A 25,925-nucleotide genomic window follows, 5' to 3' on the forward strand; every position below is an offset into this window, starting at 1 on the left:
ATCATCATCAACAACAAGGCCTGTTACTCGTGCCTCTACTAAGTTTTGGTTAATCGGACACCCATCACCATCAATAACTGGTTCCAAACTACCCAATTGCAGACAGGTTTTGAAATTTTTTCTTTTTTTACGACGCGATGAAGAAAATGTCTGAAATCATGTAACAAATCAAGAAATTGGCTATATAGTAATTGACACTGTTGTAACTTTCTGGAACACGACACACATCAAGACAAAGCAAAGACAAAATTCGGTGTTAGATCTTATGTGTCTCTGGAATGAGTGGAACCGCTTGTTGAAGAACAAGAATCGCGAAAGTGATGCTGGCGGAAAACGTGTTAACGTGTTCTTGGCCAAGTTGGATAGTCTTTTTGATATTGGATCACCTGATGCCATACAGGAAATCATGAAATCTAGGCTACTGACTGCCCAAAAGAAAAATGATGATGTTGCATTCTATTTAGATCAAAAAAAAGACAGAAAGGTGACCATGGACGGGCATGACAAAATCTTTGAGATTAAAGCAAAAATGAAAGAAGTCAGATATAATCGGAAAATCATACTTAGAGATGAAGAAAAAGAAAAGAGTAGAAAAAGAAAGTATCTTTGAGATTAAAGCAAAAATGAAAGAAGTCAGATATAATCGGAAAATCATACTTAGAGATGAAGAAAAAGGAAAGAGTAGAAAAAGAAGGTAGACAGGATGATCAGGATGATGAGGACATGGAAGTTAATGACGAAGAACAGAATATTAATGAAAATATTGCTGTTGCTGAAGTAGATATCGGTTTAGGGTGTGACTTGAATTATGAACCTCCAATAAATAGACGATCAGAATTTGTTACTTTTCACCTCCCCAAAAGAATTATGCAATGTGAGGAAATCACTTCTGCAGCAGACAGACTGAAATTGTCTGATAATAAAACAACTATGATTGTGTCTGCTGTAATTAAAGCTGCTGGTGGAAACTTGGACAATTTTGATATCTCCAGATCGACATCTCGTCGAAGTAGAATGTTAAATCGACAGAGGATTGCTGAGAGTGTTATAGATAATGTGAGGCTTAACCCACTTCAGTTTGGTGCCCTTCACTGGGACGGAAAATTGCTAAAAGACATACTAGTTGTGCAACATGAACAGTTAGCTGTGCTTGTGTCGGGTGCTCCAGAATACAGTGAGGGAAAATTGCTTGGTGTTCCCGTTCTCGTTGATTCAAAAGGAGAGACTCAAGCAAATGCAACATTGGATCTCCTAGAAGCTTGGAATCTAAGCAACAATGTTGTGGCATTGGTATTTGATACCACTGCCAGTAATAGTGGCATCCACAATGGTGCTGCAAAATTGATTGAAGAAAACTTAGGTTGAAAACTTCTCTATCTTGCCTGTTGACATCACATTTTTGAAATCTTTGTCGGAGCAGTTTGGAAGAAATTATTTGGAAACATTTTCGGTCCAGAGAATAAATTCTTTGCTGAATTTAAAACTGCTTGGCCAGCATTGGATAAACAGTTGCCAATCGAACCTTTCGCTGTTGAAGGCACCTGGTTGCAAAACCTCAAAGAACAGATCATACAGCATTTGACACATCTACTTGCTAAGGAAGATGCAACAACATTTCCAAGAGATGACTATCGTGAATGTGCTGAGAACACACTGATCATCTTTGGGCAAACTATACCACGGGGTGTACACTTTCTTAAACCAGGAGCTATCCACAAAGCTCGGTGGATGGCATGTAACATTTATGCGAACAAAATGTTCATGTTTTCTAAACAATTGCCTTATGATCAGAGGATGGCGACCAAACTTTTCAGAATGAACAGATATCTTTCTCTTTTCCACACACCAGCTTGGACAAAAGCTAGCATTGGTGCTGATGCACCTATGAATGACCTGCAATTCATCCACGACATGATGGACTACAAAGAAATAGACAAGGAAGTTGCTGATGTCATTCTTTCTAAAATAACCAATCACCGATGGTATTTGACAGAAGAGGTAGTTCCATTTGCTTTCTTCAGCAAACATGTTAGTTCTACTGTGAAAAAAGATATGGCAGCCAAACTCTTGGAAATTCCAGTACCCAAAAATTTTCGTTGTGGTAAGCCAGTTTTTTGTCAAATCACTCCTCAAACAGGTTTGTCAAATCTTCTGGGACCTGAATCTCACTCATTGTTCAGCATTCTTGGCATCAATACAGATTGGCTTGCTACATCAATTGAACAGTGGACAGAGCAACCAGGATACAAAGAAGCTGAAAAATTTGTTTCTACGGTAAAAGTTGTAAATGATAACGCAGAAAGAGGAATTAAACTGATTTCAGAATTTTCCACCATCATAACCAGTGATCCAGAACAAAAAGAATGGTTGCTGCAGGGCGTTGAAAATCACAGGCAGCAATATCCTGATTTTGGCAAAAAAACTCTTGGACAATGAAACAACATTAATAACATTCAGAAAGACAGTCTTAATTTTAGTTTTGGGGTTCCCCTCTGACACTTTGACTATAACTGTTAACCAAAAATGCAGAACTAGCTTGGTTAAACTGGATAATTTAACATATATTATGCAAGCTGCTTTTCTTTGGCTTGATTTCTGTGATTTAATGACGTTTTTCATTGTTGCGGTCGTGACGATGAAAAACGCCTTTTTTCTTTTTAATAACCAACTAATAATTGAGATAATAATATCACTTATTAACAAACTTATTTAATCACTAATGTTTATTCTGAGAATTAAAAACTAAAAAAAAAAACATTTAACACAACTCCATGTTAAAAAATCCATGTTTTTATATCATAAAATATTAAAAATGGCTATCAAATTTTAAACATCTCCTACACATACATAAAAATAAATGACAAAGTAAAGATATATTTATTAGATGCACTAATGTGTCTGTTAATTTAATTTAAAAAATCTATTTCTAATATTCAGTTAATATATATTTTTGAATTATGGCAATCTTATATGGAATGACCCATTAGTTCATATTATTTCAATAGTTTCTATCTGGACAGCATGTAGTATATGTAGAAACGTTTTATCTTATTAAAAAAATAAGTAGTTTATTAACATAATATCCTAATAACAATTACAGTTATATAATAATATAATATACATATTATATAATATTATAATATACATTTTAATCTTATATATAATATTATAATCTACATTTTACATGCATGACATCGATTCATTTTATTAACTCATGCAAGCATCGACTGTACAATTACATTATGTATTATTGCTACTTTAAAGAAAATTTAATTTTATGAGCTTTATTTAATTTGTTTTCAAGTTAAAAGCATAATAAGTTGTATGTTGTATATCAGTTTTAAAATCTAGCTCAGAATCTTATGAAGACTTCATATAAATACATACACACATAATATCAGCTCATGTAAATAAAATGCTTGTTATGTTAGGAGTATTAAATAAAATAATTCACATTTCTGCCTTTCATCAAAAGTCAGATAATGCATAGTGATACATATACCTATCCAATATTGTCCATTAAAATAATAAGTTTTTTCTATCAGCCAAATAAAAAAACTCTTCAAACAATCTTGTTCAAGGATCAAATTTTTTTAACTTGCATTACAACTAGTAGTATAAAAAAATTTTATGCAATAAATGAGTTTACCTTAAAGTAAAACACAAAAGCTACTTTTTTAGTACTTCTTCTGTTCGGAAATACTGTTCTGATTTGCATTCAAAGTAAAGAATTATCGAAAATAAACTGTTGTTTTTGTACTTTTTATGTAATAAAATATATTATAAAATATATTATAAAATACATTATAAAATATATATAAAATATATTTTATTAAAATAAAAATTAACAACATAATTTATTTTCAATAATTGTTTATGCTGAACGCAGTGTTTCAAAAACAGTATTTCGAAAGAGGGGGAATAAAAAATTTCCAAAAATGTTGTAAATTTCATCATTTACCAGACATTTATCAATACACAAAACTAAAGATTTTGCTTTTCAAAAAATTTATAATAAAAAATACCTTGGGATCTATATTCTTTAATTCAACACACTCTTCATCTGCTGTGAAGTAAAGAGAGTCAGTTGTTATTGTGAGAATACCTGGCAAAGTTACACCAGGAGATATGATTCTACATGCGACACTGTACATTATACTTCCATGTTGATGATATGCTTGTTTTTCTTCTGAAGCAGATTCAAGATCAATGTCATCATCTTCATTATCTTCAACAACTTTTCCATCAGGCGATTGTTTTGTAAATAAGTGGTATTTTAATGCTAGCGGTTTTTCTAATGGAGTTTCTTTAAAATAAAATTTAAAAATTTTCAATATACATAAAATCCTTTTAAACAAACTTTTTAATTTTTTGGGTTAAACTTTAGCAGGAATTAAATAAATTTTAACATTTTATAAATATAAAATTAGGAACAAATTATTTATCCTAAGCAACTACAAGATAAATTATAACTATTGTTTTATTGCATATATAGCACCAGAATATAGCACCTTTATATCTATATCATGTCATTCAGTCTTAATTAAAAACTTTGGCATATATATAATCCTGTCATATATAAAATTCGCCGAATGGTCACACACGAGCAGTGAACGCCTGAGGGAAGAAATGAAATACATTAGAATAAAGGAGAATTATTTTTCAAACAAAGCATATTTTGACAGTTGTTAAGACAAAAAATAAAGATTAATAGAGGAATATTTAAAATATAAATAGGACAGACAATGCACCTAAACAGTACTAACAATAATAATAAAAAATAAACTGTTTTATAAACACTAATATTAACAAAGATATACAAAAATTACGTCACGAAACAAAAAATTAAAACAAATAATTGATTACAAAAATAGAAAGTATGCATATAACAATGAAAGGCTTCAGAATAAAAGAAAAACATTAACGCCAATGTGTAAACATAATTAGTGTAGTGATTAAGTAAAAAAACTTTACAGTTTCTCAAATTTCTGTAGAATAATTTAATAATAATAACAACCTTATTATCATTACTAAACAGCCAATAAATTAAAACTATAATAAGAATTACCTTCAGCAGATCCAGGACGCAAAACTGCTTCTGAATGTGCAGTTCCAAGTGGATTTTTTACTAATCTTAACCGTCTCCTTTGACAATCTTCCCAACGATCAAGTTTGTAATATTGTTTAGTGGAATCAATGGATATTGGCCATGCACCATACTCACTAGTTAGCACATCAAAAATCTAGAATAAAAATTGTCAGTTGTAAACCATACAAATTCAAATACAGGTACAAAAACTCAAATACAGATACAAAAACTAATTGGAAAACAACTTGAAATAAATGTAAAAACGACTTTAATTAAGAATCAAACAAGAATATTTACAGGATTATATACTATATATATTCTATAGACAAATATATATATATATATATATATATATATATATATATATATATATATATATATATATATATATATATATATATATATATATATATAATGAAGCCATACTTTTAAAGCCAACAAAGCCATACTTTAGCTATAAATATTGAGTCTTGAACTTATTCTTAAATTAAGGTTTTTAAAGAGAATATTTATTACCTTTTCAAGACACTGAGTCGCAGAAGAAGCATTACGTTTTTTTTTGGCTTTATAAAAAAGATCATATGCTCTATATTGTTCTATATACAAAATAATCGTCTTTGTGCATTGAGTTTCAAATTGAGCATGCATCAAATTTTCAAGACTATCCCGCTCACTTAAAATGTCTCTAGCTTCACTACCAGTAATAACAATTCGTTCACGTGTGGAGTGTGAAAGTTTTCTACCTTCATCAACAAGTTCAATAAATGCAGGACCAGCTTGTCTCTGCAATGCGTTTTGCCACTCTTGTGAACACAACATCATCACTAACTCAACAGTACTTTCTTCAGATTTTAATGAACCCAATCCTTCTGTTATTAAATCCTGACCATAACTACCAACAAGTATTTTAGATAAATAATGAGAAAAATCAAACAAAATATCTCGCAACAGCTGTGCTGATGTACCAAAAGTAGCCTCCATCTTTTCCTCTAATGTTAAAGCACTATATGAAATGGAACTATCTCCAGAAACTCTGCGATCAGCAGATTTCTCATTTGGATTTTTATCAGTTTCTAATTAAAAAAAATTATTTTCATTAAAATTAAATATATTATATAACATATATTAAATTTAAATATCAAATTATTTTTATTACTGGGAGATTCATCAACTTGATGTTCATACTGCAGAATGTCTCTGTATCTAGTCACCATAAGAACAGCAACAAAGTAAATAACTACTAGTGAAACAAAGCATGACTGTCTGTTATCTTCTGCTTCACGGTATACAAGAGCTCGCAGCCTGTTAATGTCAGAATCTTGTATAAGTTTCTCAGGATTTGTAATTGTTGTCATATGGCCAGGGATATTTTCAACTAAATCCTAAGATAAAATTACAAATAAAATCAAAAAAGTCAAGAAACTTATTAAAATTTCTTTAAAAATCTTTTTAAAACATTTATTTACCATATCTGTTGCAGGCTTGGTTGAAGCTATTAATGTTTTTATAGCAGCCTCGGTTTCTTTAAGTGTTCTGGGATAACCAAGTATACTTGCATTAGCAGGACACTCACATTGCCTACATACTACTCGATTACGTGAGCTACCACAAAATACTGAAAATAAATTGACATCAGTTGACATTTAAATTTAAATAGGAGATATATATATATATATATATATATATATATATATATATATATATATATATATATCTATATATATATTAAAAATCTAAAATTAAAAAAACTGAAAAAAACAAGTGAAAAGTCATTTTAACTAACCCAATCGAATACATTGTCGTAAAACACCACCAGGAACTATATTACGATGTGTCTCAACAGAAGCAAAATTAGTAGGAGAAGCAAACATGACAATATCAACAATGTTTAAAATTCTATTAAGAAATGAAAATCCTGTGTCAAGCGACATGCCACCGCAAGCTTCTAAAACATCATTTACAAAGTTTGGTGATGTAGCTGATGATAAAAGAGGTAACAAGCCACCACAGCAATAAATTAAACTGTCTGAGAGTATTGAAACCATATGACACAAGTTCATAATGTAAATGGAATTTTCCCGAGATGATACAAAATCTGATACTATTTTTCTAGTATGCCTAAATATTACATAATAAATTCAAGCTAAATTTATTTTTCTATTACAACTGATTACATAATAAATATGGAATATATATATATATATATATATATATATATATATATATATATATATATATATATATATATATATATATATATATATATATATATATATATATATATATATATATATATATATATATATATTAATATGAAAACATCAAACAATACGAAATCTCTTAATACAAATAATAATTTATTTTGAGAAATTTTCACCGGGACACCAGCATCATCAGCTCGTAAAATATTACAAAATTTTTTGAACGTTGAAAAACAGTTTAATAAAAAAAAAATTTAACTGACGTCAGCAGTTGAATGACTTCTTTTTTCGTTACGCAAGAGTATAAAAAATGGAGTCCAAAATTTAGTTTTGACAAATTGCCCATTATCAAGATTTATTCCACCATTCGATGGGAAACATTGGTGCTTTTGAATTTCGAGTGCTTTTCGTACTTTACGGTCGAATTTTTTTATTTCAACTTTAAGAGTTTTAGTTTTCTCCTAATTTATTTATTTATTTTTCAGAGCAAAACTTGCTGTGTTGCAATTACTGACTGATAATGTTTGCCATCATTTGAACTTTTTTGGCGTTGTTGAATTCTTGTTCTAATTTGTAATTTTGTTTCTCTTACATATTTTTTTGAGCAATTGCATTCAACTAAATATGTACCAGGCTGGCTATTTTGGGGCAATCTAGATTTGTTTTTACATGTTAATATTGTTCTTAAATTAGGATTTGATTTAAAAACTACTCTATAGCTAACTTTTCTAAATATTTTCCTTAACTTTGGTGATAGTGAAGGTATCCACGGTAATGATACTGTTGGGAAAGCATTGTTCTCGGATTGAATTTTATTGTTCTTTACGGACCCTTTTTTCCTAATTTGATTTGCAATACTTTTTAGTTGGCTTTCGGTGTATCCATTTTCATTAAAAACTGGAATAAGAAAGTTCATCCAATTTTTTAAATGTGTAACACTGCATTTGGAGTATGCCCTGTGAACATAACCTTTGAATATTGCGCATATAATTTTGGGGTCATGATTCAAGTGCGGTTTTATTTGAATAAAATGGCTTCTTTTCTGTAGACTTTAAACTCATACTTAACTTTGCTGTTATTTATTATTGTTATATCTAGGAAATTCAGAGTTTTGTTATGGTTTTCTGTCTCAATTGTGTATTGTATTGCAGGGTGTTGTTTATTTAAGATTATTTTGAATTTCTCTGCTTCTTGGATGTTTGAAAATCTAGCATAGCTATCATCGACGTATCTTAAAGTCGAGAGGAGGATTCAATGTCTTTGCAATTTTAAAGGCATTTTCTTTGTGATGTTGCAGAAAAGATTCTGCCAATACAACCATGAATGAAAGACCAATTGGACCGGAATTCTCCAATTCATGGATCTCATTGTTCCACAAAAAATAGCAACAATGTAAACAAAGCTCTATAAGTGTTTTTGTTTCTGATATAGTAAGCTTGGTAGAACATCTGTAGGATTCATCTTTATTTAATTGATCTATAAGAATTAAAGTAGCTTCTTTAAGTGGAATTGTTGGATACAGGTTTATTACATCGAATGAAGCTTGAACTTCGTTTTCGTCTACATTCCATGAGTTTGCTTTGTTAATAAAATCAAAAGAATTTTTCAAATGTGTTTTATTTTTATTTAAGATAGGTTGTATTTCTTTAACTAAGTGGTTAGATATTCCAAAATTAGGTGTGCCGATAGTTGAAATAACAATACAATACACAATTGAGACATAACAAACCATAACAAAACTCTGAAATTCCTAGATATAACAATAATAAATAACAGCAAAGTTAAGTATGAGTTTAAAGTCTACAGAAAAGAACCCATTTTATTCAAATAAAACCGCACTCGAATCATGACCCAAAAATTTTATGCGCAATATTCAAAGGTTATGTTCACAGGGCATACTCCATATGCAGTGTTACACATTTAAAAAATTGGATGAACTTTCTTATTCAAGTTTTTAATGAAAATGTATACACCGAAAGCCAACTAAAAAGTATTGCAAATCAAATTAGGAAAAAAGGGTCCGTAAAGAACAATAAAATTCAATCCGAGAACAATGCTTTCCCAACAGTATCATTACCGTGGATACCTTCACTATCACCAAAGTTAAGGAAAATATTTAGAAAAGTTAGCTATAGAGTAGTTTTTAAATCAAATCCTAATTTAAGAACAATATTAACATGTAAAAACAAATCTAGATTGCCCCAAAATAGCCAGCCTGGTACATATTTAGTTGAATGCAATTGCTCAAAAAAATATGTAAGAGAAACAAAATTACAAATTAGAACAAGAATTCAACAACACCAAAAAAGTTTAAATGATGGCAAACATTATCAGTCAGTAATTGCAACACAGCAAGTTTTGCTCTGAAAAATAAATAAATAAATTAGGAGAAAACTAAAACTCTTAAAGTTGAAATAAAAAAATTCGACCGTAAAGTACGAAAAGCACTCGAAATTCAAAAGCACCAATGTTTCCCATCGAATGGCGGAATAAATCTTGATAATGGGCAATTTGTCAAAACTAAATTTTGGACTCCATTTTTTATACTCTTGCGTAACGAAAAAAGAAGTCATTCAACTGCTGACGTCAGTTAAATTTTTTTTTTATTAAACTGTTTTTTAACGTTCAAAAAATTTTGTAATATTTTACGAGCTGATGATGCTGGTGTCCATAAGCCAGTGAAAATTTCTTAAAATAGATTATTATTTGTATTAAGAGAACTCGTATTGTTTGATGTTTTCTTATTAATATAACATACACTCTTATACACGATGTCTACACTCAAATCATATATATAATGGTAAAAATTAAAGACCATCAAGCAAGAGTATATATATATATATATATATATATATATATATATATTATATATATATATATATATATATACTCTTGCTTGATGGTCTTTAATTTTTAACATTAAATGTAAACTTTATGTTTTGTTTTTTTAAATAGTTAATTTAGAAGACTGAAAAAAGTTTTTTTTTAAACTGATAGATTGCCCACCCAAATCCCAAGTCGATGCAGCAACACTCCTTGCATGTTCTACCTATTTTGTTAGTTAATGTAGCAGCACGTCTTGGATGTTTACCAATTTGCCAGTTGATGTAACAGCATTCCATGCATGTTTAACCTATTTGTCAGTCTATATAGAAACACTCCTCGCATGTTCTACCTATTTGTTAGTCAATGTAGCAGCACTTTTTGCCTGTTTAATTATTTTGTCAGTCAAATGTTTTTATTAAAAAAATTAAAACATTCCAGACTATTAATTTACTTATTATTATTTTCCTCAATTAAAATTAATGGTTTTGACATAAATCTAATTTTGTCTTCTTTAAACACAAAGAGTCATTAAGAGCTGTTTTTTTACCACAAATGGTAAGTTTAGTTTCAAACTATAGGAATATACATATATATATATATATATATATATATATATATATATATATATATATATATATATATATATATATATATATATATATATACATACATATATACAACCCTCGGAATTAGGAAAAATCTGTAGATGATAGTACATTTTAATCTGTAGATGATATTACATTTTAATCTGTTAATCACTAATAAGAACACTGGGTAATAATGTTTTAATGAGTTTTAGTTTAAAAAAATTTCATACAAAGGTCCAAATATTATACCATAAAGCATAGAAATGAGGTTGGCAAACACTTTAAGGTTGGCATTACCGAATATATATATATATATATATATATATATATATATATATATATATATATATATATATATATATATATATATATATATAGAGAGAGAGAGAGAGAGAGAGAGAGAGAGAGAGAGAGAGAGAGAGAGAGAGAGAGAGAGAGAGAGAGAGAGAGAGAGAGAATTATGCATCATACATTTTTTTTGTGGTATATAACGCAATAAAAACTTTACTAAATTTTTTTTATTTAAATCTTTTAGCAATTTTATTTAACTTATGTAATACTAATTTCTAAGTTTTTAGTTACATAGATTTTTATGTATATAATTTTAATATCATCCTTTATTAATATGAACAACATTACCTCCCTATAATAAAATTTATGTAGCATTGGAAAAATTTGTACAAGTTGCAGTAAATTTTTAATATTATTTTAATAATGCATTTTAGTGTCTATACTTATTATATATATTATAATATAAATGTATACAGGGTGCAGAAAAAGTTCATGTACAAAAGTATAATTTAAAAAAATTATCTAGATGGTGTTTTCTTTCAATATATAGTGTGTTTTTAGTATTCTTTTGTATTCCTTTGTATTCTTTCAGCATTTTTTTAGTATTATTTTGTTTTAAATTAGAGTGTAATTTGTTTCTTGTCTTGTAAAGGAACTTTTCCTGTTTTTGCTGTTTATATTTTTGTATGGGAACATTTTCCGCACCCTGTATATCGTATTTCATAGTAATTAAAAATATTAATAATTAATCAAGTCAAGTTTATAAGAAACATTTCATACACGCAGTAATACTGACAACTTAACATTTGGACAGGGTTCTAAATTTCTAACAGCAATGATTGCTACAAAAAGAGGTGTTTTAAAATATTGCTATTATGTAAAATATTTATAAATAGAATGAGGATTTTTGGGAGAAAGTACAAAAACTTGATATTACAATGTATTGGTTTTGATGGAAGAAAAGACAATACAATAACAGCTACAGGAACAGTTAAAGAAGAAACATATTACAATAGTTAGAAAACCAAGCAGCTATTTAGATTATCTAATACCTGAAAATGAAACTCCTTGCTGCATTGTTGATGAAATTCTTCATTTAATATTTGAAAGTTTAAATATTCAAATACTATCTTATGTGATGCAACTGTGGTAAACACTGGTAAGTTTAGAGTGATAAAACTAATAGAAACAGAACTTGATAGACTAATCCAGTAGCTCATTTATCAACTCCATTTGAAAGAACTTCCATTTAAACATGTGTTCAAGTTGATTGATGGAAAAATTTCTGTCCCAGCATCATTTAAAGGAGATATTGGTAAAAAAGTAACAGAAGACTTAACTAATTTAGCAGTACTTCCTTTTGAAAAAAAAAAGATGCTTTTCATTTACTTCCTGATAACATCCTCAGTACATAAAGCTTAAATTAAAAATTTCTTAAAAGTATCTATTAATCAAGAGAGGTTTCAAATAAAACATCTTAAAGTTCTGGAAACATTCATTATGCTCAGTGGCTCACAAGAGCAAACCATGTTCTACGGTTATTTCTACAGTAATGACAACAAAAGAACTTGTTGACTTGATTACAATTATTATTCAATGCTATACATCAGGATGGTTCCATTTTAAATTACATTATTTAGCAATAGATGGCACTCAAAAATTATGGTATCAGGCTCAATTAATAAGAAATGCAGTCAATGATTTAAAATAAAAGTGATGGAGCAAGCTTTAAAACAAAACTTGTATTTTCCAAAAACTGAGAACATATTGCTGGCAATTATGAATAATAAAAGTTAGAAATGCAGCCAAAGCTCAAATCCAGAAATACTAATAAACTCAATAGACATTTTAAACTTCTTACAGCACTAAATCTTGGAGCCAAATATCTTTTTATAGATTACTGTGAATCAGTAATTAGTTTTCCATATGATCAGCCCTTTAACAATATTTATATAGTAAGTTTATATCAGTTGTAAAACCTAATATAAAAGTAAATATTTTTTTCAAGATCTAAAAAAACTGAAAAAATTACTGCTAACTTCATGGATAAAGTAAATTAGGCAAATAAAATTAAGCAAAAAACTGTCTGAATTAAAGTTGATGCCTAAATATTAGAATTGTACCTATTATATACACACACATGAAAAAAAATAAGTGATTTTTTTATTTACTCATTATTGCTTAGTGTTCTTTAAAGAACATTTATTTTTATAGAATGCATTTAAAAATATCTGTGTGTATATATATATATATATATATATATATATATATATATATATATATATATATATATATATATATATATATATATATATATATATATATATATATATGTATATATGTATATATATGTATATATATATATATATATATATATATATATATATATATATATATATATATATATATATATATATATATATATGTATATATGTATATATGTATATATGTGTATATGTATATATATGTATATATGTATATATGTATATATATATGTATATCTATATATATATATATATATATATATATATATATATATATATATATATATATATATATATATATATATACATATACATATACATATACATATACATATACACATATATATATATATATATATATATATATATATATATATATATATATATATATATGATTTTATTAAAAAAATAAATAACAAAAAACTTGCGTTTTCCAAACTTGAATATCTTTTTCAATTGAGAATAAAAGTTCAGAAAGAAGTTTTTGATGTGGTTGGGACCAATTAAATTCTGGAATATCTATAAATGGACGACATTTTGTTTTAGATGGTGATGTAGGAACTTCACCAGTTAAGTCTGCTTCTGGTATCAAAGTTTCTTCTCTAGAAGATAAATTTGAATTTATTTCTATAGCTTCATCATTGTGCTTTTCAATTTTACTATTGATTGCATAATATTTTTCCATCATTGAAATATTAACGACAGATATTGATTTATCACCCAATTTCTGTGTATCGTCAACAGACTTCTTTACTAATTCATCTGCGTCAGTATTCTCTATAACACTACTTATATCTGTCAAACTCATTGACCTGGTCCTATTTTTTCTACACTCAATTAAATCAGGTTTTAAAAGGTTGTTAGCACTTTGAACTCGACGTATAACAAACGACCTATTTAAAACATCATTTTCTTTAAAAAGTTCTTTAGAAAATATCTGTTGTGCATTAGCTTCTGTTGAAGGAGTTGTTACAACCAGATTTGAGGATGATTCTATAAACTTAGATTCATCAATCTTATTATCAACTGAAGTCTCTTTTTCTTTATCAACTGCAGATAAGGACCGCTCTGACATTTTGCTTTCTTTTGGAGCTTCTGAAACCTTAAATAAATATAATAAACATCAGTAACAAAATAATATACACTTTGAATTTTAAGTCAAAAAGTAAGATAACACATAATATTATATACTTAATTTATATAATATTATATATATATTAAAGTAGTTTATATACATACATACATACATACATACATACATATATATATATATATATATATATACATACATATATATACATACATATATATATATATACATACATACATACATATATATATATATATATATATATATATATATATATATATATATATATATATATATATATATATATATATGTATATATATATATATATATATATATATATATATATATATATATATATATATATATATATATATATATATATATATATATATATATATATATAATTTGCAGTATATTTCTTTTAGTCAAAATTATTTTTTGGGATTTTTAAGATTTTGTACTTATTGCATAGTAGTTTTATTTTAAGCTCTAACTATTGTGTGTTCAGAGGTCTGGAGAAAGTTTTTTTTTCTTTTTAAGTTGGCATTATAATAAAATTAGTTAAAGGACATTAATTTGCACAACAATAAGATTTAATTTTGTTTAAGAATATATATGATACACAATACAATTTTTACATATGCAATTGCTTATATATCGTGGATCATAATGGGTTTTATATGCTTAGCACATTTCTCATTAAAATTAAGTTCAGGCATAACTTCATTTAATAAAATTTCTTAAAAATAAAAAAATGATTTGTTTACATTTTTTATTTCACACAATTTTCTATGTTCCATAGAACAGGAAAAACTTTAATTGACAGTGGATCTTTTTACAATTTTTAGACATTAGTTAATGTTGAAATCTTTATTAATATCACTTATTAATAAGTACTTTTAGTATCTTTAATTTCCCCATATCTTTTTCTCCTAAAAATGTCAAACTTCATTCCTTCCTTAAAATATACCCAACACAACCACATTTTTGCATTTTAAGCCTATTGACTCTTTCCTTTACAATGCATAATCTTATTTAAATTCACTTTTAGTCTATTAGACTCCAATCCTCCAACAAGTAACTTATTCTATTAACTCAATTTCTGTCTCTGCATCACATACAAATAATCTATATAGAACAATTCCTGTCAATAAAAAAAAAAAAATTTTAAACATTAATTAGTGCCTTTTACTTTTAAGTAAACTAAAACAGCTAAATATGACTGTTCAAGGTGGAAACATGTTGTGGTTAACCAGCAACATACTACCACCTTATCTCTATTAAGCACTATCAGCTTTGTTAAAAAGATTATTAAAAAATCATCTTTAAATAAAAAAATATATATATGTATAAAAGTATATATACTTAAATATGTTTATTTAATATTAATATAGATAATTTTCCAGATGGCTTAATTTTCAAGCTAAAATACTTTTATTTACAAAGATCATTGGCCTAAAGACTAATTCAAGTTGAATTCCGACTACATAGACACCACAAACACCAACTAATAAATAATTGCCATCTTTAAGAAGTACTGTGCCTGATGAAATGGGGCATTTGTCTAAGCGAATAATATTTCATCATTCGAAGATTTGTGTAGCAAAATATTGTCTAAAACTATATATTTTTTTCTTTTCAATAATATCAAAAATCTATGAAAACTGTTTACATCTTTAATCTGCTGATATATTGGACAACTTGAGTGTTCCAAAGTTTATTTTGAAAATAAAAAATTATTTATCCACAGTGTTAAGTGTACTAAACACTGTATTTTGACAAATGTTCTCAAAGCTTCTTAAAGTTATTCTAATAATTGATGAAATTTATGTTAAACCACAGTTTAACTATCAAGGTAATATTTTTGGTAAGTCTGTAAATTTCCTATGAATTAGCAAAAGCAGTTTTGGGTTTAATGATTTGTTCTTTGTTCAGTGGAAAACAGTTTTCGTAGTAACGAGTTTAGATGCTAACTTTCAGTACGATCAAACATTGCAAACGATCGAAACAATAAAAAATTATGAACGTTCTGTTGCTATTCTTTGCAACAATAACAAAAAGTTTTTGGAATGTTTTATCTTATAATACTTGGTACACTAATGATAACATTTTTCTTCTATACAACTTTGTTCATTTAATAAAATCTATTCACAACAATTGGATCACAGAAAAATGCCAAGAACTATGTTTTTACTTGCCAAGGTACTTCAAGAACTGCAAGATCAGATTTTAAAAAAAAATTTCAACTTGAAAAAGATGGTATTGTAAAATTCTCTAAACTTAATTTTTCTTAAACCAATTGAACATCAAAATGTGTCACAATGGGATGAGACTGCTTTAAAAACTCATCCATAAAAAATGTTGACAAAACCACAGTTTTTTAAACCTATTTTTATCAAATTTTTAAAAATTGTTTATGTTAAAGAACTTTATGAAGATATTTAGACTAGAAATAAAAATCGTTTATTTATCGAACTATGGTAAACGATTAAACTTTCTTTAAAATTTGACTGATAGGGTCAAAAATATGGCACCTGAAAAACAAGATATACTTCTCTTACTTTTCTTATATGTGCTGTGAAATGGTACAACTAAAATATTTACTAGTTACAAGTCATATGTTTGCCTTGGGCATTTTACTAGCAACCCTATTGAGAAAGCATTTGGAAAACTTCGATAAGGATCAGGTGGTACCTATTTTATAAATGTTCAGAAAATATTACAAAAAAATGACATTAAAAAAAAAAACTTTGATTGAATATTTGTATCAATGCTAATGATTTAGAAACTTTATCAAGCCATTTGTGTGACAAATTTAATTATGTAATGCAAGATAATATTTTGAACAATGTGTTTCATAATCTTCTGGTTATAAAAAGCAATTTGTCTGAAAAATTAAAATGTCTTTGGTTTAAACTACTGGCTGTCAGTAGAGAAGATCCTTCAGTTGAAGATATATAATTTTGTTTTGACCTATTTGGAGAATATGTCTGAGAGATTAATCATGGTGGTTTAGGTTTGCTTGGAGATAAAATCTGCTATTGGATACTTTATTTATATATTTCATTTCACCATCTGTACACTTTTGTCTGTCTAGTTAGCTTATCTAACTGCTTTTTAATGGTATCTGACTTTTATGGATTTACCAGTATTTCAAAAAAAAAAAAAACATTGTTGAATACTTGCCAATATATTTTTGAACAACTATTGCCATCTTTATTCTCTGTGATCTTCAAAGGAATCAAAAATGAAAATTTTGAAGTTATCTTAAATGTGGAATGTGTATATATATATATATATATATATATATATATATATATATATATATATAAATATATATATATATAAATATACACACATTCCACATTTTTATATATGTATATACATATATATATATACATTGTATGTATATATATATATATATATATATATATATATATATATATATATATATATATATATATATATATATATATATATATATATATATATATATATATATGTAAATTATGTTAGTGTATTTTACAAATAGAGTGCTCAATGTTCTTAAAGAACAGAGCAATAATAAATTAAAAAAAAACACTTATCTAACTTTTATCTTCTACTTTAAGTTTCACCATTGCTGGATCATCAGGAAGACTCTTCCTGATGATCCAGAAATGGTGAAACTTAAAGTAGAAGATAAAAGTTAGATAAGTGTTTTTTTTTAATTTATATATATATATATATATATATATATATATATATATATATATATATATATATATATATATATATACATACAATTTTATTTTAACTAATTCTAGTTTTATTTTGAATATTTAATTTTTCTTTAAATATTCTTTTACGTTTAAAAAGACTCTATGGACCAGTAATGCAACGCAATAAGCATGTGTGTATGTATGTATATATATTTAAAACCTCATTTCAAATAGCTCACCTTACTGTGCAATATAGAAAGAGTGTCAACCCATACTCTCCAGCCTTCTTTTTCATTTTGTATAGCATAATGTAATAGCATTTTTATAATAGAAAATACATTATCTGTTACTTTACTTTCATCTAAAACCATATTTATGTTTTATATAATATTTTCAAATCAAAAACAAAATCATAGGTTTTACTAACAATTTACTTTTTAACTCATTTTTAATTTAATTTATTATTTGAGAATACACTGAAATATAAAAATATATATGATATACAAAACCAAAGTTTGTGACAACAAAACTTAAAAACCTTTATTGCTAGGACTTAAGTAGGCCAACGAGAAAAGCCATTCTTGCCAACACATCAATTGCAATAATAGTCTGTAAAAAAAAAACTATTATTTAATGTCTGCAATTATTTATCTAATGTATGCAACTATTTATCAAACTTTTAATATTATTTATTATTATAGTCCTACTGTGCATAATACTTTAATTTTCCAAAATTGAAACATAAATCCATAAAACAAAAAATATACATGATAAGCAAACTTCAAGTTTAGAAAATGCTTTTATGTGAATAACCTGATCAAGAAATATCGTAAAATAGTATTTTTAATACAAACCTTTTGTTGTCATTGTTTGTATTCAGTAGAATGAGAAGATCAGAGAGAAAAACTAGCGTTATTTCATTAGTACTCTTTGTCAAAATCTTGTTTTCTGTAGCTATTGCTTCAAAGCGGTCTTTTAACAGCAAGCGTGAAATGACTGGCAAAATTGCTAAACAAAATTTTTAGCAAATAAATAATTAATGCATTAGAAAAAAAATGCTTTTATGTGAAAAACCTGTCCGAGGAATAATTTTTTAAAATACAAATTCTTATATTATAAGTTATTTATTCAAATTTGTTCTTAAAAATTAGCAAGATAATTAAACTTTAAAATAAAAAAATAAATTATAATATAATAAGATAAAAAAATTTATGATTTTTGCAAACTTATGTAATTAACTATTTAGCAGCATTTCACCCGTGAAATTTATGTGAGAATTAAGTGAAATTATGGCAGAAACCCAATTGTTTCATTTTCTTTTTCTTTTTTTTAAATCAATTCATTTTCAAACTTAAAATCATTTAAAACAATAAAAACTTTAATGTATTACATAAAAATATAAAATATATAACTAAAAGTTATGGTATTTGAAAAATACAAAAAAAAATTTAGAGCAGCATTTACATTTTTAAGTTATCTTTCAAACTCAATTTTCAACATTATATTATATTTGATTTTAAATTTAAAAAAAAATCAAAATCAAATTCCATATAAAAAATCAAGTTTTAAAAAATTTGAAATTTTATGCGTACAAAAATTTTAAAAAGCAAATTACATACAAGGATGATACATCAAAGAAGAAGAATCTGGAAGCGGATGTCTTTTTTCTGAAATAATCTTGGTTGTTTGAGCAATCAAAAACTAAAGTATGTAACAGGTTATTAAAATAAAATAAATTACAAACAAAGTTCAGATTCAAAAATTTAATTCTTCTTCAATACAAAATCTAGTACAATATTTTTTAAGAACTTAGACATAACTATGATGGCCCATCATTACCATTAGAAAAAAATTTCTAAAAAATTCTACACGGCCCATTGTTGCCATTTCCATATGGCTTTACTTGTTTACAAATGTTGTGAAAAAAAAGAAGAAAATTTTTTTTTTTTGTTATTCACCCCTTTCAAGGCCGAGAAGACCACTACAGATGAGGAGGCTACTTAATAGTGGTTATAACCCTCTCTCAACTCTATAACTCCGAAACACGAACCTTGACGAACAAGGCGGCTGCGCGGAGAAACAAGTTTGGTGGGGATCGAACTTGGAACTTTTCGCTTATGAAGCGAGCGCTTTACCACTACACCACTACTGCAAAAATGGTGACTAATATTTGAAAACAACGCTTGGCTAAAAGATATATGTGTAATGGAAAGCTTAGAATGCTAGATAAAACAAAACCTTTCAAGAAATTTTAGACTTTATGAAAGTTAACTTTCCAAAATAAGAAATAATGATTTCTTGATGAACATCCTTGACATTTAAAAATATATTCCATTGATAAAAATGCAACAGTTGGAGATGTTCAAAATGCCGTCAAAAAGAACTACAAAGCATTAGTACACCGCTTGGATATCATGCTATACATAAAAAAATTAGGACAGTTTCACAATTTACATGTACCAAGGGCTGTTGTTCATACAGTTATGTTTGCAGAAGATCAAGCAGCACTTGAAAACAGAAAACCTTGCTTTAAAAAGAAGCAAGTCAAGCACAACTTTATATCAAAAAGTTCAAATGTATAGAGATAATATATCAGAAAATCTTTCGGTAGTATATTTGATAAAAGATTAACTGCATTATTAATACTACTATTTTAGTATTCTCATGTTTAAAAAAGAAAAAAAAGATAAAATGAACACATTTGGAGACTTTAGGAACAAACCAAATAATAAGGAAATAAGTTTTTTAAGAATGTTTATTATTTAGGTAATTTAGAGTCGAACCAATAACCTTATCAAGAAATTGCATTCAATATATAATTTAGTATATAACTTCACTATTGTCAATTAAAGTCTTTCGATTAAAGGTATCTTATATACAGATAATAAGTCCCTCAAAAAACAAGCAAAAACAAAAATGCATAAACAATCAACAAAATAGCATTTTTAGTTATAAACTCATTTTTAAGTCTTTCAAAAACTTGAAATCTTTATTTGAGCCATGATTGTGTTACATTTTTCTTTTATTGCAGAAGAAATATAACCAAAATCTTTTGTTAAAATTGCTTCCGCAGCCTCTTCAACTTTTTGCCAGAAACTAGCATACCTATAAAAAACATTTTCAAAATATACTGAGCCTATTTCTTGAATACAATTTACTATTTATTGTTATTTAAAATAATAAATTACAGGACTAGCCTTTTAATTTATTATTTTAAATAACAACTAGTAATAATTTAGAACTAGTTATAAATTTTAATCATGAAATTAATTACATTATTCATTTTAATATACAACTATTCAATTGGAAACTATAATGTTTCATAAACGACTTAGTGTTTAAAAAAAGCACTAGTTGCAATAAAAAAAAATCATTTAATTTTTAATAAACAAAAAAATACTTATGATTATTTGAAGGATCATATTACGATCCTTGTAATTCTATTTTGACAGCATTTTGAACACCTTTAACAGTTGCATTTTTATCAATGGAATATATTTTTAAATGTTGAAGATGACTACCAAGAGTTCTTTTATTCCATGCATATTGTGGAAAGTTAACTTTAATAAACTCTAAAATTTCTTTTCTTGAAAGATTTTGTTTTACGTAGCATTCCAACCTTTACATTCCACATTGTTTTTGTATATTAGTCACTATTTTTTTTTATTATTATTCACGGCATTTGTAAAAAAGTAAAGCCATATGGCAATGGAAACAATAAGTCATATAGAATTTTTTTGGAAATTTTTTTTCCTTATGGCAACGATGGGCCACAATACATAGCAATAACTACCAATTTATGACAATGAAATAACTACATATAATATAAATAAGGGGAAAAAAAATTAAATACAGCGATATAAATACACATTCCACATTCTAAAATAATTTAATTATATTTAACATAACAATGTTTTATAGTAATAAACAGCTGTAAAGGGAACAAATTTCTATATAGGAGCATTAAGTAATCCAGACAAAATAATTTTTTAACAATAAAGTTAGGTAGCTTAGAGATAGCAAAATTTGTTATGGTTGATTTTAAATTGTTGGATGATTACACCAATAATTTTGTTTAAAAAGTTATGATGATTGCTAACATGGCCAAATTTTTATCATAATATCAACTTAAAGTTCTCCTTAAAGTATATCTTCGATATTAACTTTTCAAATATTCAGTAAAAAAAATCTATACTTTAGCAAAACATTCAAGTTTACAGCGTATTACAAATTTTTAATCAAATTTAATGTCAAAATTAAAAAGTTTTTAAACAGAATTAATAATGTTTAATACTAGTATTTTAAAAAATTACTTCAAACAATGCGTTATACATTGCCATAGACATTTCAAATATTGACAACTTTTGCCCAATCATGGTAATGAAAGAGTGTTTTTCTACCAACTCTAGTTTGCGCCTATAAAAACAAAAATAAAGAATAACCAGTTATGTATTTTAGTATTTGCGTGATGATGATTATACAAATTTATTCAAGCCTCAAAAATGAAAAATAATTTAAACCAATTAAGTAATAAATAATTGAAACCTCAAAAACAACAAATTATTTAACCTAATTAAATAATGATTTCAAAAATTGTTTAAAATGTATTTGTTCAACCTGGGCAAGTGCTAATGATCTATTCAACATTGAAAAATAAAATTTTATTTAATTTGATAATAAATCAACCTCAAAAATTGATTTTAAGGAAACAAACAGGGATTAGAACCCCCATAAGGATTCCGAACCCGGAACCCTTCAGAGTCCTAAAATTAGGTAGTTCTAGATCCCAGAACCCGAAAAGGGTTTTAGAACTCTTTTTGAACATAAGGGTTCTGGAATCCCATTCTTAGAACCCTGATTTGCTTTCCAAAGCCTTTTTTTTTCTTAAAGACTTTTTTAGAACCTCAGTGTCCCAGAAACCCATGGGGTTCAAACCCTCTTTTAAAAATGGGGTCCTGTATTAAAAAATAAAACCTACTTTAGTTTATTTTTTAACTTGGAAATATATTTGTTTTTAAAATTTGTTGCTCAAGTCAATTATAAAGTTATTCTTTCTCCCTGCTATAACGCTACGTAACTCATGTTCTACAGATGCTTCCCAATAACGAATGGAAATAAAAATGTTTAAAATACTTTATGCATTGTTTTTTTAAAAATTATTGAAAAGCGCCTGTGAAACATGATATTCGAACTCATGATATTTACAAACGCTAAAAAAGCTTACATTTTTTTTTATTAATTGTATTAAAAGTATATTTAATACAATATAATATAAAAAGTTATTATTATAAAACAAAACATTTCAATAACATAAATACCTATAAATATAAATATTTTTAATAACTTATTTTTTATATAATCCCGAATATTTGCTTATATCAAAAATGAGCAGAGTATTGTCACTTGTTACCATTTACTATTTCTTTATATTTTAAATATTTCTTAGATACTTAAAAGTGTTAGTGGGGTAAGTTACTTTAATATAAGCATTACTTAAGCCACTTTGGGTGATTAAGGATTTTTGGAACTCCTGGTAATAATTGGGATTTGGAAGCCTGATTAAGGGGTGCTTTGGAACACTTTGGAGTTCCAAATCCTTTTTTACATAAAGGGTTTTACATAATTATTTGGGCCAAATTTGAAGCTTTTTTGTTGAATAGTTTCTAACTTATTTGGTTTAGAAGGTATACTTAAATTGCATCAAATTTAGGTAAATATTGTATTAAAGAAGGACATTAATTTTATAAAAGATTTTGTTTTGGCCTATTAAATATGAAGAACCAAAAAAATATAGTATAATAAGTTTAATAAAAGATTTAGGTTTCTATAGTAACCACCTTAATTAACTTCAATATTCAGATTCAATGAAACTTGGACATCTTTAAAAGTCATAAAAGCAAGTATTATATTGGCTTTGGAGTTATAAAGAGTCTTAAAAAATTCACACTTTATTAAAAAAAAATCATACTGAATCTTGAGATGTTGCATATATGCTCCCAAAATCTTTATACTGCAAATACGAACTTGACTGTTTTGTGCAACAAGAAGTTTGAAAAACACTCTTTAAAAAAATAAAACTTGAATTTGTATCTTGTCAAACTATTTGCAAAAACAAAAATGAATAACTTAAAACTTATTTAAAAGCCATTTACAGATAAAAAAAAATCTTCAAAAGAAAACTTAAACCAATTATTTTAAACACACAAAATAAACACTATAAAAATTCTAATTTTAAAAACACTCTTTATTGAACTAAAAAAATGCAAAACTTTTTTTACTGGAAACCATCTATTTCATCAAACTTAGGTACAATAGCTGTTGGAGTTTCGCATACCACAGATAAAAGCAATTGTACAATATCCACAAAATTTTCTTCCTATACATTAAAAATGAAAACTTAGTAGAAGTATAAACAATATTGATGGAAAGTGCATGAAAAAGTGTGTGCATGAATGCGTTTTAATATTGCTTAATGGAATATTGCCTACATACCTCATTCTCCACAGCTAAATATACTAAAATACTCTTAAGTTCATCTTCTGAAATACCTTGATTCTATTAAAAAAAACAAAAATATAAAATAATGTAAATGTATAATCACAAAAATATTTAAATATATATATATATATATATATATATATATATATATATATATATATATATATATATATATATATATATATTATATATATATATATATATATATATATATATATATATATATATATATATATATATATTAGGGGTAGTCAGTTTGAGGAAATTTTCAAATCTAAAATACCATACACTCTAGATTGGGGGCAAATGTTAAAAAAATAACTCCAAAAAAATTTAAGCTCAACAGGTCCACTCTATCCTTACCCCCTAAGCACTTTTTTAGAAAAAAAATTCTCAAAAACCATCAAAAACAGCCGATTTTGCAGGTCCAAAAAAACTATTCATTATCAAAGAAGCAAAGCCAGCCATTAAAGGTAATAATTAGTTTTAGAATGAAACCCTTAGGGTAAAAAATTTAGCTAAACTTTTTATTTCTTATTTTTTGTAAACAAGGCTGTCAGCTTCCAACAGGGATGGAAATACTGCAGCACTTAGCTTACAAGCAATCATTTTTCCCAAGTACATCAAAAAAAGCCACTATTCTTGCTTTTCCTTCTCAGAAAAACTTTGAAAGATGTGCAATGAAAAGTAAATGTGATTGTATTTTGGCCAAGGTAAAAGAGCGATGGATTAAAGCTGGATTTTTTATACTAAATGATCAAAGTCTAGTAAAAAATCTTTCAAATCTGGACAATGAATATTCAAAACTTAAGAAGCATGAAAAAAGGGGATCCGCTGCAGATTTAGCAAAGCAACAAGATTTTAAAGTTTACCTGAACAAATTATTCTGGGCTGGCATTCCTGATCTTAGGAATACAATAAAAAATGACAAAAAAAGATCTGATTCAGACAAGCTTGAGGATTTGGAGTTGCTGGAGGACCAAGAAGGGAAAATAGTATGTATTTCTTTTAAACCAAAAAAAAAAAAAAATTCCTAGGCTTTCTAGCCAACTTATTTACAATTTACATGCCACTTAAGATGGTTTAAAATAAAAATAGCTAAACAAAAAAAACAATGTTCACTCACTATTTCAATCTCTCGTATAATTAAATTAAAATTAATAAGTAGTAAATTTTTTGTTACATTTTTAGACAATGGAGAGTAGCAGAAAGAGAAAGCAGCAAGTGAAACAACAATATTAGAGGGTACAACTAATGTTGAAAATGATAAAGATACTAGTGAGGACTCTTTGAGTGTTACTGATTTTGATCCTGGAGAGTGCAATTCTATCTCAATCAGGAGCTGATCTGACAGATTTCAAATATAGCCAGTCTACA

General features: G+C 26.7%; 1 protein-coding gene across 1 annotated transcript in view; it reads right to left on the reverse strand.

Moving 5' to 3' along the window:
- The window catches only part of LOC100210284 (neurobeachin), a 104,288-nt gene that overhangs the window by 27,384 nt on the left and 50,979 nt on the right, over window positions 1-25,925 (reverse strand). The window contains exons 16-30 of the mRNA XM_065812996.1: window positions 24,543-24,605; window positions 24,329-24,426; window positions 24,019-24,111; window positions 22,364-22,466; window positions 19,670-19,751; window positions 18,905-19,058; window positions 18,589-18,659; window positions 18,290-18,411; window positions 13,687-14,360; window positions 6,873-7,207; window positions 6,556-6,704; window positions 6,246-6,471; window positions 5,606-6,162; window positions 5,069-5,243; window positions 4,026-4,306 (exon numbers count right to left, since the gene is read on the reverse strand). Coding sequence (XP_065669068.1) covers window positions 4,026-4,306; window positions 5,069-5,243; window positions 5,606-6,162; window positions 6,246-6,471; window positions 6,556-6,704; window positions 6,873-7,207; window positions 13,687-14,360; window positions 18,290-18,411; window positions 18,589-18,659; window positions 18,905-19,058; window positions 19,670-19,751; window positions 22,364-22,466; window positions 24,019-24,111; window positions 24,329-24,426; window positions 24,543-24,605 — 3,183 coding nt within the window. The remainder of the gene's footprint in view (window positions 1-4,025; window positions 4,307-5,068; window positions 5,244-5,605; window positions 6,163-6,245; window positions 6,472-6,555; window positions 6,705-6,872; window positions 7,208-13,686; window positions 14,361-18,289; window positions 18,412-18,588; window positions 18,660-18,904; window positions 19,059-19,669; window positions 19,752-22,363; window positions 22,467-24,018; window positions 24,112-24,328; window positions 24,427-24,542; window positions 24,606-25,925) is intronic.

Source organism: Hydra vulgaris, chromosome 12, assembly GCF_038396675.1.
Source record: "Hydra vulgaris chromosome 12, alternate assembly HydraT2T_AEP".
In the NCBI taxonomy this organism is placed as follows: Eukaryota; Metazoa; Cnidaria; class Hydrozoa; order Anthoathecata; family Hydridae; genus Hydra; species Hydra vulgaris.